Genomic DNA, 16,949 nt, shown 5'->3' with positions numbered 1-16,949 from the left:
TATTGAATGCTTCCAATGACTTTTTGTTAGCCATTGGGCACTCATCCCATAGACAAAACTTTTGCCATTGTTGAATTCCTCGATATGTTGCACGTTGGTGTTTCAACGACTTGGATGTTCAACGGTAGTTTCAACGCAGAATGTACTATTCGGCCGCCATCAAGTAGAGTACCAGCGATGCCTGACGAAGCAATTGCCAGCGCAATTTTCTGCTGTGACCGTATAGTAGCAAGAATCAAAGAGACCAGAAACGTTTTCCCTGTACCACCGAGCGCATCAAGAAAGTAGAATCCACCGGCGTTATTGTCAACCGCTCGTATAATCTTATCATAAGCATTTTTCTGCTGAATATTCAATTTGGTAATGTTAGCTTGTATGAAAGCACGCAATTCATTGCAATCGTATTGTTGTTCACGTTGAAGCTCATGGTCAATGACTGGGCGCAGTAATGCCAAGTTGCGCTAATGCCTTATTCGCAATTGTAAGGCACAGATCTTCAACCAATATCAAAGCAGAATTATACATTTGTAACGTATATAGCAAGTCTGCGTCCGATGCTCGATTACGCGCCAAAATTAATAAGTACTCGGTCATGCAGTCTTTGTACTTATTCCACAGTTATTGCGGATTTGACGGAAGGCATGTAGATATTATTATGGCGAATAGTACGCGTATTTGTTTTGGATGAGATATGAGTGATGCGTCATGAAGTGCGGTGTCCCAATGCATATCATCTTCTAACAAATGCAATCGCTGACATGCTTCACGATACGTCACACACAACTGACCGTCAACAGTTTTCAAATCATCAAATGATCTTGGTCCGCGCACGTTGACTAATAGCAGACGCAAATAAAAACATTCGGCGTTGTTCGGATGGATGGTGTAAATGCGTCTTATGGCATCGGTTTTACGGACATTTGGATAACCGTCAACACGCTCCCCTTGCTTTCGTCGTTGAAATGTTTTCGATGATGGATTCCAAGTGAAATATTGTGGTATTTCGGAATATAGCAATGTTCTTGCAAATTCATCGTTTTCACACAACTCGAAAAAGGTAGTTAGTGTTGTCCCCGGTGGTCGTCCAAAGTATGCATATTTGAAGTACATAAATAAAAATGGAAAAATTAACCTAAAACTACATCTTAAACTATGTATTTATCCACACACGCATATGCAATAAGACCCACCAACAGTGTATTTGCGAACCGTATGGAAGCACTTACGAAACAATAACAATACTCACTTGCTTTGTGTGTGTTGGACGGTCAGCAGAAAAACACAAAATCGGTTCGAATAAATGTAGCAAATCGATGGAATTAAATCTGAAACAACAACAATACTCACTTACTTTGTGTTGTACGCAGAATGTTAATCACGTTGAAATCTGATAAAAATACACACATTTTTTTTGATACACTCAGTGCAATCGGAACACTTACGTTCTGTATGTCTTGTTAGCTTGACAGTCATCCATAGAAAGAACGAATGACAGGCAAAAGCGATCAACATGCGATGTCAATGTTTTTTGATTAATTGTAAACTTCCGCTAGTTGTGTTTTTTTTTTTTTTTGCAAAGCGTGCAATGATACACACATTAAATTTCTTATGTGCACCCTCCAAACAGACCCCAATCACCCCTGAAAATTTCATTGAAATTGAAATTAATTTTATATAAATACATATATAGATGTGTATTCGTATGAATTTTTTTTGTGCGTATTAATGAATACATGTGCAATTGAATACATTCGAATTTGAAATTTGATTATTTTTTCAAAGCAATATTCTTAGTTAATGTGGAAATAAAGCCTATTTTTTAAATTATTTTTTGTATTTGATATATTCATACTTATGTGTATACTTCATAACATATGTATATACATATGTATATAAGAAACTATCATAATATATTAAAACAAGTAAGAAAGGGCTAAGTTCGGGTGACCCCGAACATTTTATACTCTCGCATGATAAAGTGATAATCGAGATTTCATTATACGTCATTTACATATTTTTCAAATACCGTATTTTTGTAAAGTTTTATTCCGCTATCATCATTGGTTCCTAATGTATATACTCGTATTATACAGAAAAGGCATCAGATGGAATTCAAAATAGCGTTATATTGGAAGAAGGCGCGGTTGTGAACCGATTTCACCCATATTTAGTACATGTCATCGTCGTGTTAAGGAAATATTATATACCGAATTTCATTGAAATCGGTCTAGTAGTTCCTGAGATATGATTTTTGGTCCATAAGTGGGCGAGGCCACGCCTATTTTCAATTTTTAAAAAAAGCCTGGGTGCAGCTTCCTTCTGCAATTTCTTCCGTAAAATTTAGTGTTTCTGACGTTTTTTGTTAGTCGGTTAACGCACTTTTAGTGATTTTCAACATAACCTTTGTATGGGAGGTGAGCGTGGTTATTATCCGATTTCTTCCATTAGTTTTAGGACTTACAAACAACCGTTATGTGAACAAAACTATAATACTCTCCTTAGCAACATTGTTGCGAGAGTATAAAAAATTATACATATTATAATAGTGATAAATGTAAATAATGGTTATCATTCAAAACTTATGTATGTGGGTATGTTCACATGTGTCACGACCTTACGTATGTGTTTATGTTCACCTTCGCGAATTCAAATCATATTATCACTTATCAATAATAACATGTGCGCGCTGCTCATATGTACATACTTAAATATGTGCGTATGATATTGGTACACAAATAACGCATACACAAACCTACATACTTGTATACATATGCGTACATATGCAAATATGTCACCCCCAAAAACTACAATTAGTCAATGCTTATGTACGCAGCTCCCATATGGGGGACAGCCCTGCGTCAAAAAACCAGTGTAAATATGGCAAAGACTGCGTCCAGGTTATGTGCCCTGAGAGTTGCCTGTGCATTTAGAACGGTGTCGCACGAGGCGAGTGCTATCAAATCTGGTCTTATGCCACCGGATATAATGGCCTCTGAGCTAAGTAGAGTCTACCATAAAACAAAAACAATGAATAGGCGCCTAACGGTCGACGAGCGCAAAGAGGAGAGAAAGCCAAGTCTCGATAAATGGCAAAAGCAATGGGATGTGGCAGATAAAGGAAGATGGACCCATAGATTAATTAAGAATGTTTCAGCCTGGATTGACAGACAACACGGAGAGACAGATTTCTACCTAACGCAGTTCTTATCGGGCCATGGCTGTTTCAGGGAATACTTACACAAATTTGGCCACGATGACGAAATACAATGTTCCTTCTGCGGAAATGCCGCAGAAAACGCAGAGCACGTCTTTTTCACCTGCTCAAGGTATGTAGTAGAGAGAGAGACGATAGAAAAGCTGACAAATGAAAGCATAACGCCTGACAACATAGTGAGTCACATGCTGCGATCACAGCTGGTGTGGGCTAAAGTGAAAGAGTGGGCCGCAATAGCGCTCCTAGAACTGCGAACAAAAGAAAGGCAGCGAAGAAGCATAAAACCACATGAAGAACCCGAGCGGTAGGTCGTGAAGAGGCAGTTATTGTCCAGCTTGGTCCTGCGAAGTAGTGCCTAACGGCTGTCCCGCAGGTCCGAATACAAGCTATAGCAGCCGGAGTTAAGGGTTTAGTACGTAGGCATAATGTCCCGCAAGTCCAGAATAGTTATGTATTACTGTCTGGGCGTGGTCCCGAAAGAGGTGTACCCTAGCGGACAATATGAATCGTGCATGCTACCAGTTCCACCCTGGTAGTATCTTTAGAAGATTCCCCCTTCCCCAAAACAAAAAAAAAAAAAAAAAAAAAAAAAAAAAAAAAACAAAAAAAAAAACTACAAACATTGCTTTACAAAAACAACAATCGTTTGAAATGGCATCAGACATACTTATATACGTACACATGTAAATACATATGTGCGTATGACATTCCCACATAAACAATGCATACACAGCATACATACTTATATGCGCTCACATGTAGATACGTAAGTCATCCGCAAAAATTACAAATGTCTGAAATAGCATCAGCGGCGTCACGAGTCAATATTCAGTATTCCTCTGATTTATGTGTACAGTGGATTCCGGTTAAGTAGTACTCCGCTTAAATGAAAATCATCCCTCTTAACTGCCTATATCTTGCTGCATCTTACGGTTGGTTTTTTGAAATACATAGAAATTATTGTTTTAAGTACAACTCGTTAAGTATCCGCACTCGCTTATGTGCCATATTATATTTTTAGTTTTAACAAATCACAAAAATCTGTATCTTTGATTGTGGCATATAACTGGGATTGACTGTATTTGTCAAGGAATGTAAAAGATATGTTTACGCGGCTTGCAAAAATCTGCGTCGATATGTATGCAAGCTCATACAGAAACATACATATTTACGCTAGTTTGTTGGAGAAGCTGTTACAGCGGCAAGGGAACCAGTGGCAATTGGCGATCGTTTGTTTGTGTTTTCGGCACAGCTCGGATTTTCTATCAACAACACAATGTTGTGATGCGTTGTTGTCGCGTAGGTCAGTTGACAAAACATGAGCTTCGGCACTTGGTTGTCCGTGTCAACGTAGATTTTGCATGGAGCACTGCGTGTATATGTATACATAAAAATCTGGTTTGTAGACAAGAGTATATATATTTACATACAAATGTGGCATGTTGACAACTTTGCAAACATTATGCATATGCAGAAATTGATGTGTTGAACACAAAGAGAGCGACAAAGTTCAAGCGACATCTGTCAAATATTAAAATACACACGGTCTTATGGACAGAGTTATGTAGCCGTGCAGCTGTCAAAATAACTGTGTCCTTAAGAACATGTGTACTTTAATATTTTACAGATGTCGCTCTCTTTGTGTTCACCATATCAATCTTATTCAATCCTAAATGATTTTTACTACGAATTAAAGACCAATTTATTCTTTTCAGATGAAATATGCTAATTTTATTTATTATTTTTATTATTTATTAGAAACTTAACAATTTCAAAATTTTAATAAAATGTTTAAAAAAATAAATAATGCCGAATTACAAAATTGTCCATATGAAATGAAAATTTCTCTCACGTCTTATTGATTAAAATAAGTCATTTAATTTCTCCTGCTTTTTTAAACACAATTTAATCCATCTAGATTAAGTGAAATATTTGTGTTTAAAAAAGCTAGGCTCAGTTGGCATGCTATTGAAAAAAAAAATTTACCTGAAAATATAATAATAAAAGAAAACTGAAAGTAGAAAAAAAACCTGAAAATAAAAAAACCAGAAAATGATAGAATGCAAAAAATTATAAAATGTAAATATTTATTTTATTAATTCATTACTAACCCGAAAGTAAGATGCTCTTAATCAAAGCATTCTGGCCTGCAACTTACTTAAGTTTTTTTATTTTAGCATCGCGCTTCCGATGTCGTTCAGTATTTATTTATTGCTTTTCAAACCATTTTGAATTTTTGAATAACAGAACAGTCACTAAATACTCTAATACTTTCATTTTATGGGCGAAACATGCATTGGTTTTATCAAACCATAGAGGAAAAACATTTTCCGTTTTTTGTTTTATGGCGGACAACATCAGACTACGAACATTTACATAGTGAGCATATTTGTTAAAGAGCTTGACGTACCACATCATCTGCAGTCGACACTCTTCGAAGACCCTATCACTAGGATTGACTAGCCTTAAGTCGCCGTCATCCTTATAGTTTTTAGCTCTGATTAGGGCCTCCGAATACAGCGTTAAATCGCTTTGTGTCTTCGTCATTGCTTTGGTGCATTTTTCGCAATGGATTTTACACAAAATTTTTGGTAAATACCATAGCCAGTGTAATAACGCTTGATCTGGACGTCAGCTTTGTCGTCTTCTTCAACAAAATTTTCATCTGGAATAGTGAAAGATTCCAGGTCGAATTGCTCAGATTCCTGTTCGTTTCCCTGTATATCTAGATGACGATCTTCGGGGCCTAGGTTCCAATCTAAATTTATGTCGTCATCATCCTCACAATTAGCCCCCTTATCTTTAAAATTTTCATCGAAATTAATCTACCTACAATATACAGTATCTCATGGGCAGAGGGATGAGTATTGATACCCTGGCTTGCACGAACTCTATAAAAAAAATTCTCCAACGCATCTGGATTCATTTTCCCAAGGAATATATACATCAATTCCTCTTGATCCCTAAATAGCTCTTCGCTCAACTGAATCATTCCACTTATTGTGGAACAAAACCCACCTATACACTTAACCTGACTAGAGACTGGAAGCTTGATTGTTTTAAAATATTTTATGTAATCATAGAGGCGTTGGACCTTCTCGGAGTCATTCTTCAATAACGGATTCAGCGGATTTTTAGAAACAAAATTCTTACAGTCTAGATCATCGAAAATATCATTCATTTTTTAATAAATAACTGGGTAGGCTGTGCACATTTTAATACCTATTCGTTGGAGCCGAATAGACTTTGGCTATATGCCATTTCAATGCCAGCAGCAACCGAATTGCTCAGAACTTGAGTTGCACGTTTCACGGACATTTTTTCAAACACGCTGGGATAAACGTGGGCCTCTGTAAGTTTTGGGCATATTTTAAAATGCATATTGCTCTGATCGATAGAGTAAAGTTTTTTTATAACTTTGAAGCTGGCTATGCCATTTGGAGTTGAAATATCATATTTCATAAATGTATTACGGACGGACTTAATAAGGTGGCAATAGTCATATAAACAATATATTTTTAAACCTTCGTGCATATAAAAGGGGTTTTCTTCAGTAATTTTTAACAAATTGAAAAGTGAAGAATTTGAAGGCCCTTGATCGCAGACTAAAGCCTTTACGTTAAGATCTATTGACTTTAGTGATGCGATGTTTTTGCTCAAAATTTCTTTCATTTCAGACGGAGCAAGTCCCGTCTTGGAAATTTAGTATGAAAATACATATTTCCAATTGGAACATAACCCTTTTACCATAAAAAAACAACACTTACTACATATAATCATATCACGTTGGCCATCCCCATGATCCACAAACCCGTTAATAACATCCCGAACTGTATTATAAGTTAGGTCGGACTTTTTTGATATTTCATCGAATAACAAAACGCAATTTCGTTCTAAAACGGACATTTTTTTAGAAATTTTTTCTAAATTTCCCAAGACATTGGCATCGATATCAGGGACAACATACCTAATGGGGCGCCAACGCAAATGAGAACTCGTGCTTGGTAAAGCAAAACCTAAATCGTCACGCATGAAACTATATGATTTAGTGGACATATAATTAATGTTTTGTGCCAATGTCCTTTCATTGTCACTAAAAACAATGCGCTTGGTGGCGATCATCCTAGCGAATGTTATAGCGTCAGAGCATGAAGTTACATCCGCAACTATTGCACGTTTTTCTAGGTCTTCATATTTTTTTCTAAATCTTTAATCACCCCCTCTAACACTTCGATCATTTTATTTAATCTAAGCGCATTACTTTGGTAATACCGTGCCGATCGAGCAAATCGTTCGCGACTGTCTAAAGCAGAGCCTACGTCGTTATTTTGGGGTCCTAATCTTAATCTACTTTCCTCTAATATGGAATATTGTTCAAACTCTTTCAATGTTATGTCGTCCTCTTCTACTCCTATAGCTACTTTAGGACGTTCATAAGTCGCTGTGATGGGTGGGCACACCCCATTAGAGTCAGCACTAGATGAGCTACGACTTAGTGCTGGCTCTAATCGTAAACATGGAAAATCTCCAGGCAAAAGTTTGTATCTAGTGACAAACTGCGACTCAAAATGATTTCGGCAAATAAAAAGGGTATCGGAAGGCGACACAACTAAGTTGCAAGCCTTTGCCCAACTCTGTCGAACATCTTCTTTTTTTGGAAACTCGAAAATCGTCTTCTGTCTGGAAGCACAACAGCGAATGCAGCACCTTCTCCGTGGCAGGTGCTTCTTCGTACCCTAATTACATACAGAAAAAAATTTACATCTATGTATTTATATATTCCCTACAAGAACGATGATAATCAAATGATCAATCATATGACATTCACTAGTGACACAATTTTCTGTCACTGGCTCAGTGCAAGTTTCTATCACATTTTTAAGGGCAATATGAAAAAGTTGACAAAAACTTTTGTATACATGTGATATTGCATTTCTTTCTTACTTACTGGGTTTAACAACCCGAACAACATATAGCTACACTGCTCACTCCAACGATGTTTAGAATAAAAATTTGTGTCATTAGTGATATAAATCTCTGTCATGAATGCCTGTTATGCTTGATGTCAACATCATGCATGTGTGTCTATCACATATGATGTAAAAATCATGCAGTTGTGACAGTCATATATGATGTAAGCACATGTAAAAATTATGTATTTATTAATTTATTGTAATTTATTTTATTTAGAAAAAATTCATTTTAATTCATACAATATTCATTAATTCATGTTATAAAAAAATTCTACAAAAAGTAAAAACAAATTGATATAAAATTAAAGCTTCATTTTTTGGTTTTAATTTGTTTAGTTTTTAAATGTAATTATTGTTTCCTTTTTTTAAATAACTACGCTGCTTTAACCTGTGATGGCTGAGCAGTATTGACCGCTTTATATTTTGCTCAAAACTCCTACATCCTTGTTGTTGAAACACATCTAAATTAAGAGAAAAATATATATTAGTAAACATTTTAAGTAAACATTAAGTTGCAATTATGTATATGTATGTACTTCTTAAAATGGTATCAACCAGCGCCAACTTGCATAGGGATTTCTTGCTCCATCTGCCATCCCAATTATAACCTTCCATGAGCTCATCTGAGAAAACCTTAGGTATTACGTCAGCCACATTATCACTGGCGCCTTTAAGTTTGTGGAGGAATGCAGTCTTAAAAGAAGTAAAAGTATTGTAACTAGTAGTAAACTTATTATATTTTATTTTTTAGGTTACCATTGCTTGGGCATAGTCTTGGCTTTGCAGTCTATCTTCCACTTCCGCAACTGTTGCTTGCGACTCCATCGGAAAAGTGCTAGCGACGTCGTCCAGCTCCTTATCAGTCACTTCGCCGGTCATGCGGCACACTGACTGCTCAACTCGTTTTAAGAGAACTTTGCATTCTCTGATTGACTTATTTTGCGCCAAAACCTCAGCCTTTTCGACAATCTAAGAAATAAATTTAGACGAAAAGATATAAATAAAGTCTTAGATTTACTTTTATTACTGAGTGTACGTACAATATTGTAAAACACTTACTTTCGACTCCATCTCATTCAGTTTTTCAAATATTGCAGTTTGGTTGTGAACCAGTGACGATTGGCCTTCACTAAGCGTTTTTTGGCTCTGCAAAGTTATACATATATTTTCCTCCAATTTTTCCAGCCTTTCCTGAATATTCTTTTGGCCCGCAATGATCGTTTTTAACGCTTCAAGTATATCTTAAATTTAAAAAGTTAATATATAGTATATTTTATTAGAAGCTTTATGTTAAAAATGACCTGAGTTTTGTTGCGTTCTTGATATTCCCACTGAATATTGGCGCCGCTCAATCCTCTCAACGATTGGAATCGCTACTAAAAAATTAATAATTTTTAATATATTTATACTTATTTCGATGAGTATTTTCCTTTTAACTTACCACCTTCATCTTGCGTCTCGAATATGTTACTCATTTGTATATATAATAATTATATTATTATTATATTATATTTTATTAATTATATTAGGTTAACATCATAAAAATATACAGTATTGTTAAAATGTCGTTCAACATATTGCATTTGGAGTTTGTTGCTTAACATATGAACAATACTGTATATTTTTTATGATGTTTTATATTTGTTATTATGTTTTTTATTATATTGCATTTATATACAGTTTTGGTTATATTAGTAAAACCAAAATTGTATATTAAATTTGAAAGTTGTGGAATTGAAAGTGAAATGTGCAAATCAGTGGTTAATGGGAAAATGTGTTAAAAAGATGGTGTAAAAGTGGTATTAGGAAATACATATTTCTCTTCGATAGGAATACAAAAGTATTTGAAATCAATGTCTTCGATAGGAACTGTTACCATTTCTTCATCTAACTCACTTGCGACTACAATCCCTAGGCCACTTGACGATTCTGCAGGTTCATTAAAGTAGCTTTCAGTCTTTCTGAAAACTTTGCAGACAATTTGATGCGACTGTTGAGACTTTATGACATTAAATACCTTCATTGGTCCTGTCAACTCACTAAAACAAAAACTATCTTTCGGCTTGTTAGGATTTAAATCAAATGATGCAAATTTTGGCACATTCTCTGAATTTGATTCAATATCCTGTTTTTCATGAAGTCTAAGATATATTTGCTGTAGAATTTTATTGGGTTTATTTACAATTTTTTTTATATTCTGCATATAGTTTTCGAAACGATACGCTGAAAAAGAATCTAATGGTCCAAACTGTTTTACGCAATCTGCCAAGTGAAGTAGTCCATGAATATTAAAGCTAACCAATTCATCACCATATAAAATTCCAAAAATATTGACGAAATCTGTTAGCATTTGTTGGGCAATATCGGCTTCGATTCGGTGCGATTTTCATTTGACAAAAGTCGAATACTACTATGTAGCAGCAGGAAGTGATAGTATTGATCGGTACTGATACAATCTTTAAGAACGAATATACCAGAATAAAGCAAAAACTGCCTAAACTCAGTCGATTTCCAATTATGAATCTCATCTAAACTTCTAGATATGCGGCCAAACTCTGATGGGATAAATTTAGAGACATAGTCAAGCTTTTCGTTAATAATAGTATGATTGGCCTTTTTTGTTGCAATTTTAAGTAATTTCTTTGTTACTCCTTAGTCGACTAAGTGCATACTATCAAGGGGAAACTGAGAAACCATCCCAAAATCTGATTCTTCCAAAATGCTCTTTTTGAATTTGAAATCTTCCAAATGATGCGCAGGATTTGAACGTAACATAAATGTTGTATCCGATCTTAAGGAACCGACTTTTTTTTTGAAAACTTACTCTATTTTTTTGGTAAGTACCTTCCTGGCAGCATTTTGGACAACCATTTTTCCCGTTGTGTGATATAACACCTGTTACAAAAGCCCTCGCTGGGGAGTCACAAACAAAAAGACGAATGTTAAATTTCAAAACGTTTGGCTTAAATCCAACTTTAATGCCGGTTGCCCTTAGCGACACGACCTCGGCACAAAATTCGGACATGAATTGATCTATGTTACTTGGCTTGAACCCGGAATAGCATGCTATCATAAACGGGCTTATATTAGGAAACCTACAACTGAACCCAAGATAGGCCATAATACCCTGTTTGAACTTTTTGTACAATTTTAACCCATCAACTCCTATATCTAAATAAACCTCATTTTTCCCTTCCAAGTAATTAAAAGGACTTGAAACAAAATAGTTTTGAATACCTAGGAAAAAAAATTCCCCATCTTGCATTTCAGTGATATTTATTTTTTCTTTACTAGTATTTAGTAGTGTTTTTGCAGATAGTGGCATACCATCAACACCTACTTTGCGCAATGTTTTTAGAAGATCTTCTAAAGCGATTTGCGATATGTCGTTTCTGATAGCCCACGACTTAATTTCATTACATTTATTTATTTCGTCGTTATTTTCTGAAACGACACTAAGCCCTATAGAGGTGGACGCTTTGGGCTCAGAATCAGAACCTACATCGCTAGAAAAGCTCAAAGTATCACTAGCATCATTTTCATAATTTGCTACTACTGAACCTAACACTGAAGGATCAGGTTCCCAATTACTTACAAGAGGAATCCCTTCAGAAAACGCACTTGAACTAACACTTCCACTTTCATTTTCACTTTCACCTCTCAAATATTTTTTTATATCTTTTATATTGGACTGGAAAGTCCTTTTTTCTTTTGAAAAACAATTAGCAAAATGTCTTCTTTTCATTTCACTTATTTTTTTAATGTTTTAAAATAGATTCCTCTTCGAAATTTTTAACTTTAAAAATTTTATTTCACTTGCTTGCACTTGTTTACACTTGTTTGCGCTTTTTTTTCTTCTTCTTCTTCCACTATATTTAATAAAACACATTGACATCGCATGTTGATTGTTTTTGCCTGTCATTCGTTCTTTCTATGGATGACTGTCAAGCTAACAAGACATACAGAACGTAAGTGTTCCGAATGCACTGAGTGTATCAAAAAAAATGTTTCAACATTGTGTGTATTTTTATCAGATTTCAACGTAATTAACATTCTGCGTACAACACTATGCAGTGAGTATTGTTGTTGTTTCATATGTGATGCCATGCGGCTCGATTGTCGCTTGAAAATGCGCGGTGTGTGTAAAAAAAGTGTTTCAACATTGTGTGTTTTTTCCAGATTTAATTCCATCGATTTGCTACATTTATTCGAACCGATTTTGTGTTTTTCTGCTGACCGTGCAACACACACAAAGCAAGTGAGTATTGTTATTGTTTCGTAAGTGCTTCCATGCGGTTCGGAAATACACTGTTGGTGGGTCTTATTGCATATGCGTGTGTGGGTAAAATACATAGTTTAAGATGTAGTTTTAGGTTAATTTTTCCATTTTTATTTATGTACTTCAAATATGCATACTCTCTGGCACGACCACCGGGGACAACACTAACTACCTTTTTCGAGTTGTGTGAAAACGATGAATTTGCAAGAACATTGCTATATTCCGAAATACCACAATATTTCACTTGGAATCCATCATCGAAAACATTTCAACGACGAAAGCAAGGGGAGCGTGTTGACGGTTATCCAAATGTCCGTAAAACCGATGCCATAAGACGCATTTACACCATCCATCCGAACAACGCCGAATGTTTTTATTTGCGTCTGCTATTAGTCAACGTGCGCGGACCAAGATCATTTGATGATTTGAAAACTGTTGACGGTCAGTTGTGTGCGACGTATCGTGAAGCATGTCAGCGATTGCATTTGATAGAAGATGATATGCATTGGGACACCGCACTTCATGACGCATCACTCACATCTCATCCAAAACAAATACGCGTACTATTCGCCATAATAATATCTACATGCCTTCCGTCAAATCCGCAATAACTGTGGAATAAGTACAAAGACTGCTTGACCGAGTACTTATTAATTTTGGCACGTAATCGAGCATCGAACGCAGACTTGTTATATACGTTACAAATGTATGATTCTGCTTTGATATTGGTTGAAGATCTGTGCCTTACAATTGCGAATAAGGCATTAGCGCAACTTGGCATTACTGCGCCCAGTCATTGACCATGAGCTTCAACGTGAACAACAACACGATTGCAATGAATTGCGTGCTTTCATACAAGCTAACATTACCAAATTGAATATTCAACATAAAAATGCTTATGATAAGATTATACGAGCGGTTGACAATAACGCCGGTGGTTCTACTTTCTTGATGCGCTCGGTGGTACAGGGAAAACGTTTCTGGTCTCTTTGATTCTTGCTACTATACGGTCACAGCAGAAAATTGCGCTGGCAATTGCTTCGTCAGGCATCGCTGGTACTCTACTTGATGGCGGCCGAACAGCACATTCTGCGTTGAAACTACCGTTGAACATCCAAGTCGTTGAAACACCAACGTGCAACATATCGAGGAATTCAACAATGGCAAAAGTTTTGCGAGGAGCTGGAATAGTTCTATGGGATGAGTGCCCAATGGCTAACAAAAAGTCATTAGAAGCATTCAATAGAACAATGCAAGATTTACGCCAAAAGCAACAAATTTTTGGCGGAGCATTAGTCTTATTATCCGGCGATTTTCGGCAAACTTTGTCAGTCATTCCTCGATCAACTTCTGCCGACGAAATAAACGTATGTTTAAAATCATCAGTTTTGTGGAGACATGTTCAAAGGCTGACTCTTACCATCAACATGCGAGTCCAATTGCAAAATGATCGATCCGCAGCGGCGTTTTCGAAACAGTTGTTGGACATTGGCGAAGGCAATTTGCCAATCGATGATACCGGTTTGATCACATTGCCGAACAACTTTTGTACACTTTTACAATCGAAAGAAGAATTGATTGAAAGTGTATTTCCGAATATTGTTCAACACTATCAACCCCACGATTATTTAAGTGAACGCGCAATATTGGCACCGAAAAATGTACACGTCAACGAAATCAATTTTGCCATTCAAGAAAAACTGCCAGGAGAAGCTAAAACATATATGTAAATCGATTGATAGCGTTTTAAATCAAGATGAAGTAGTCAATTATCCAACTGAATTCTTGAATTCTTTGGATCCTCCCGGTCTGCCACCGCATCGTTTGGTCCTGAAAGTCGGTTTACCCATTATACTTCTACGAAATCTGAAGCCACCGACTTTGTGTAATGGCACAAGACTTTCAGTCAAAAAATTGTGGCCAAATTTGATTGAAACAACAATACTAAATGGCAAGGCAGCAGGTGAAGTTGTACTCTTACCACGCATTCCCATGATTCCAACGGACATGCCGTTTGAATTTAAGCGCTTGCAGTTCCCAGTACGTCTTGCCTTTGCGATGACCATCAACAAATCGCAAGGGCAAACGTTTCAAGTGTGCGGCGTCAACTTGGAAGAACCGTGCTTCTCCCACGCAAAATTGTTCGTCGCATGCTCGAGAGTGGGAACACCAAGGTGCTTATTCATTTACGCGCCAGGTGGCAAAACCAAAAATGTTGTATACCAATATGTTTTATAAATGTTTTATAAATAAGTAACAGTTTTACAACAATAAATAAAACACAAAGTAGAACTTAAGAGTTTTAATCGATTTAGGTGTAGCGAAACGCACAGGGTAACAGCTAGTAGTATACAAAAACTTTTCCAATCAAAAAGCAGAATCCCTTCTTTATCTTTCATTTTGGCACAATTTCCCTCGTAAAGCATACATATATATGTTAGCTTTAGAAAACGTCATATGTAGCATACAGGAACTTTTCCGCCAACCAAAAATCACCTGCATATAAATACACATGTATGTATATTGCCCTGCATTGATTCTCTTTTATTTACATTAACATGTTATTTCTCATAGACTCTAAAAACCCCTCAATCGCTGTTAAATGTGGTGAAACACGCTTATAATTGGTCTGTGGTGAGACTCCTCCATCTCTGCCGAGTACCCTTCGAAAACTTACGATATTTCAAACGTGAACCTTCTTTATTATAAACGTTCTCTGTATTCATAATACGAAATACAGGCTTTTACGTGACGAGTGATACGTTCACGGATGTAACTATTCGACCAATGTACTGGGCACTGCAAGCTAGAGGTTCGGACAAGTAATGTCATGATATTATCGATATTTGACACAAGACATTTAAAGTATAAAATTTATAATTCAACTTTTATACATGTAAAAATTAAACACTACTTGTTTATATACGAGTACTTGCAGAACATGAAAATTTGCACAGTTATTCGTTTATTGCTGCAAAAGGTCCTTACGGATGTCTTTTTTTAGGCAAAATCAATCAAAGGACTAAAAGTGAGTGAAGCTGCAGTAGAAACTAGTAATTTATAATTAAATTTGAGAATCGTGAAGTAAGGAAATGTAACAAGTAAAGAAGGAAGTAGAAAGCGTTAATCGATTGTCTTTTTTCATATTGGCTAAATGAGTTAAGCTTCCCGCCCTCACGCGCCACTACACCATTTCTCCATACACCACACATTAATTGGAAGCAGTAGAAAACACCACACACACACACCAATAAACGCAGCTACCATCGAAAAAAAACACGCAGCTACCATTCCACCACCGCCCAACGAGCAAAAAGCTTCATCCGGAAGTGAACACACCACTTCGATCACGAATTTCGATTAGAAAACATCGGCGGACGTTCTACCTTTTTTCGTATTTTCGGCACGCAGATCAACCATCTTTTTTGGCATTTCTCCGTATTTTGGTCGGCGCGCAGCAGTTCAACCGATATTATCATATTTTCGATATAATTTCATAAACATACATACAACCTCCACTGGTATCTGACCAGGGATTCCATCAATTTAGTTTTACATACCTACATTGTTACGCCTCCACTGGTATCCGACCAGGGAGTTTTTTAAATAAAATTGTGATCCCTGCTTTGGTAAAACTTTGCGTTCTGAAAGTATTCTTTCCGGAGGGGGTGGGAAAAGTAATTGAAAAGGGAAGTGGTAAATTATATATGGTCCGTCGAGCCATCCTGAATGGCCCTATTGTGAAGAAAAATAATAATAAGCAAATTTTGAAAAAAAAGCTAAAAATATTAAATTATACAAAAAAAAACATAAATTGGTGGCAAACAAAATTTTTAAAAGTGCGCAATTGCAAATGCATGTGCAGTGACACAGTGGAATTACATAAATACTTATATAAAAGCATAGTGACGAAGGAAAAGAAAAAAGAAAAAAATAAAGAGAAAATAAAAATGAAAAAAAAAACAGTAGAAGTTTACAAATACATCCAAACATAGTGACGAAAAAATATATATATGCAACTTACATATATCATTACAATAAAAAGTTTTTGCGTCAAATGTATTTTATTTGCATAGAATAACTCATCCAGTTATTCTCATTTCGGTTATTAAAATTGGGAAAAAAAAACAAAGAAACACTTCGCATTAAATAACTCATCAAGTTATTCTCATTTTATTTTATTTCTTTTGCAAAACAAAAAACAAAAAAAAACACCCGACGAGGAGCAGCAGGAGTGGAGGATGCGGTATAAAAATCAGCTAAGCCGATCAAACCCCTGCGACAGAGGCGAGTCGATAGGTGTCCCTCCCATCATGTATGGGTGGATGGGTAGTACAAAAATCCAGGCGCGACGGACTCACAATGAGCGGCTTCCTGGTCAGCGTCTGTTCACCATGTTAGGTGCGGCTGCGAACATGACCGATCCATGCCGGGGCGTACTGGGAGTCCCACGAAGCACCATCAGGTGTTTCCCACTTGCTCT

General features: G+C 36.3%; 1 protein-coding gene across 1 annotated transcript; it reads right to left on the bottom strand.

Moving 5' to 3' along the window:
• Window positions 1-5,196: 5,196 nt before the first annotated feature.
• Window positions 5,197-9,662, bottom strand: LOC120781798. The gene is made up of 8 exons (XM_040114020.1): window positions 9,629-9,662; window positions 9,247-9,428; window positions 8,944-9,156; window positions 8,724-8,880; window positions 8,562-8,648; window positions 5,814-6,014; window positions 5,625-5,763; window positions 5,197-5,200 (listed from the first exon to the last, which is right to left on the bottom strand). Exons 1-8 carry the CDS (start codon window positions 9,660-9,662, stop codon window positions 5,197-5,199), a joined length of 1,017 nt encoding a protein of 338 aa, XP_039969954.1.
• Between the last annotated feature and the right edge of the window lie 7,287 nt (window positions 9,663-16,949).

Source organism: Bactrocera tryoni, unplaced genomic scaffold (assembly GCF_016617805.1).
Source record: "Bactrocera tryoni isolate S06 unplaced genomic scaffold, CSIRO_BtryS06_freeze2 scaffold_7, whole genome shotgun sequence".
In the NCBI taxonomy this organism is placed as follows: domain Eukaryota; kingdom Metazoa; phylum Arthropoda; class Insecta; order Diptera; family Tephritidae; genus Bactrocera; species Bactrocera tryoni.
Note: the sequence above shows the minus strand (reverse complement) of the source record. Positions and strands in the feature narration are given on the sequence as shown.

Bases quoted from the DNA above. Each gene is read 5' to 3' on its own strand.
- LOC120781798 (XM_040114020.1), bottom strand. From the start codon at position 9,662: ATGAGTAACATATTCGAGACGCAAGATGAAGGTG. The intron at 8,881-8,943 runs GTAACCTAAAAA...ACTTCTTTTAAG, and splicing joins AAGACTATGCCCAAGCAATG to ACTGCATTCCTCCACAAACT. The intron at 6,015-8,561 runs GTTATTTAAAAA...AAAATTTTAAAG, and splicing joins TCACAGGTTAAAGCAGCGTA to ATAAGGGGGCTAATTGTGAG.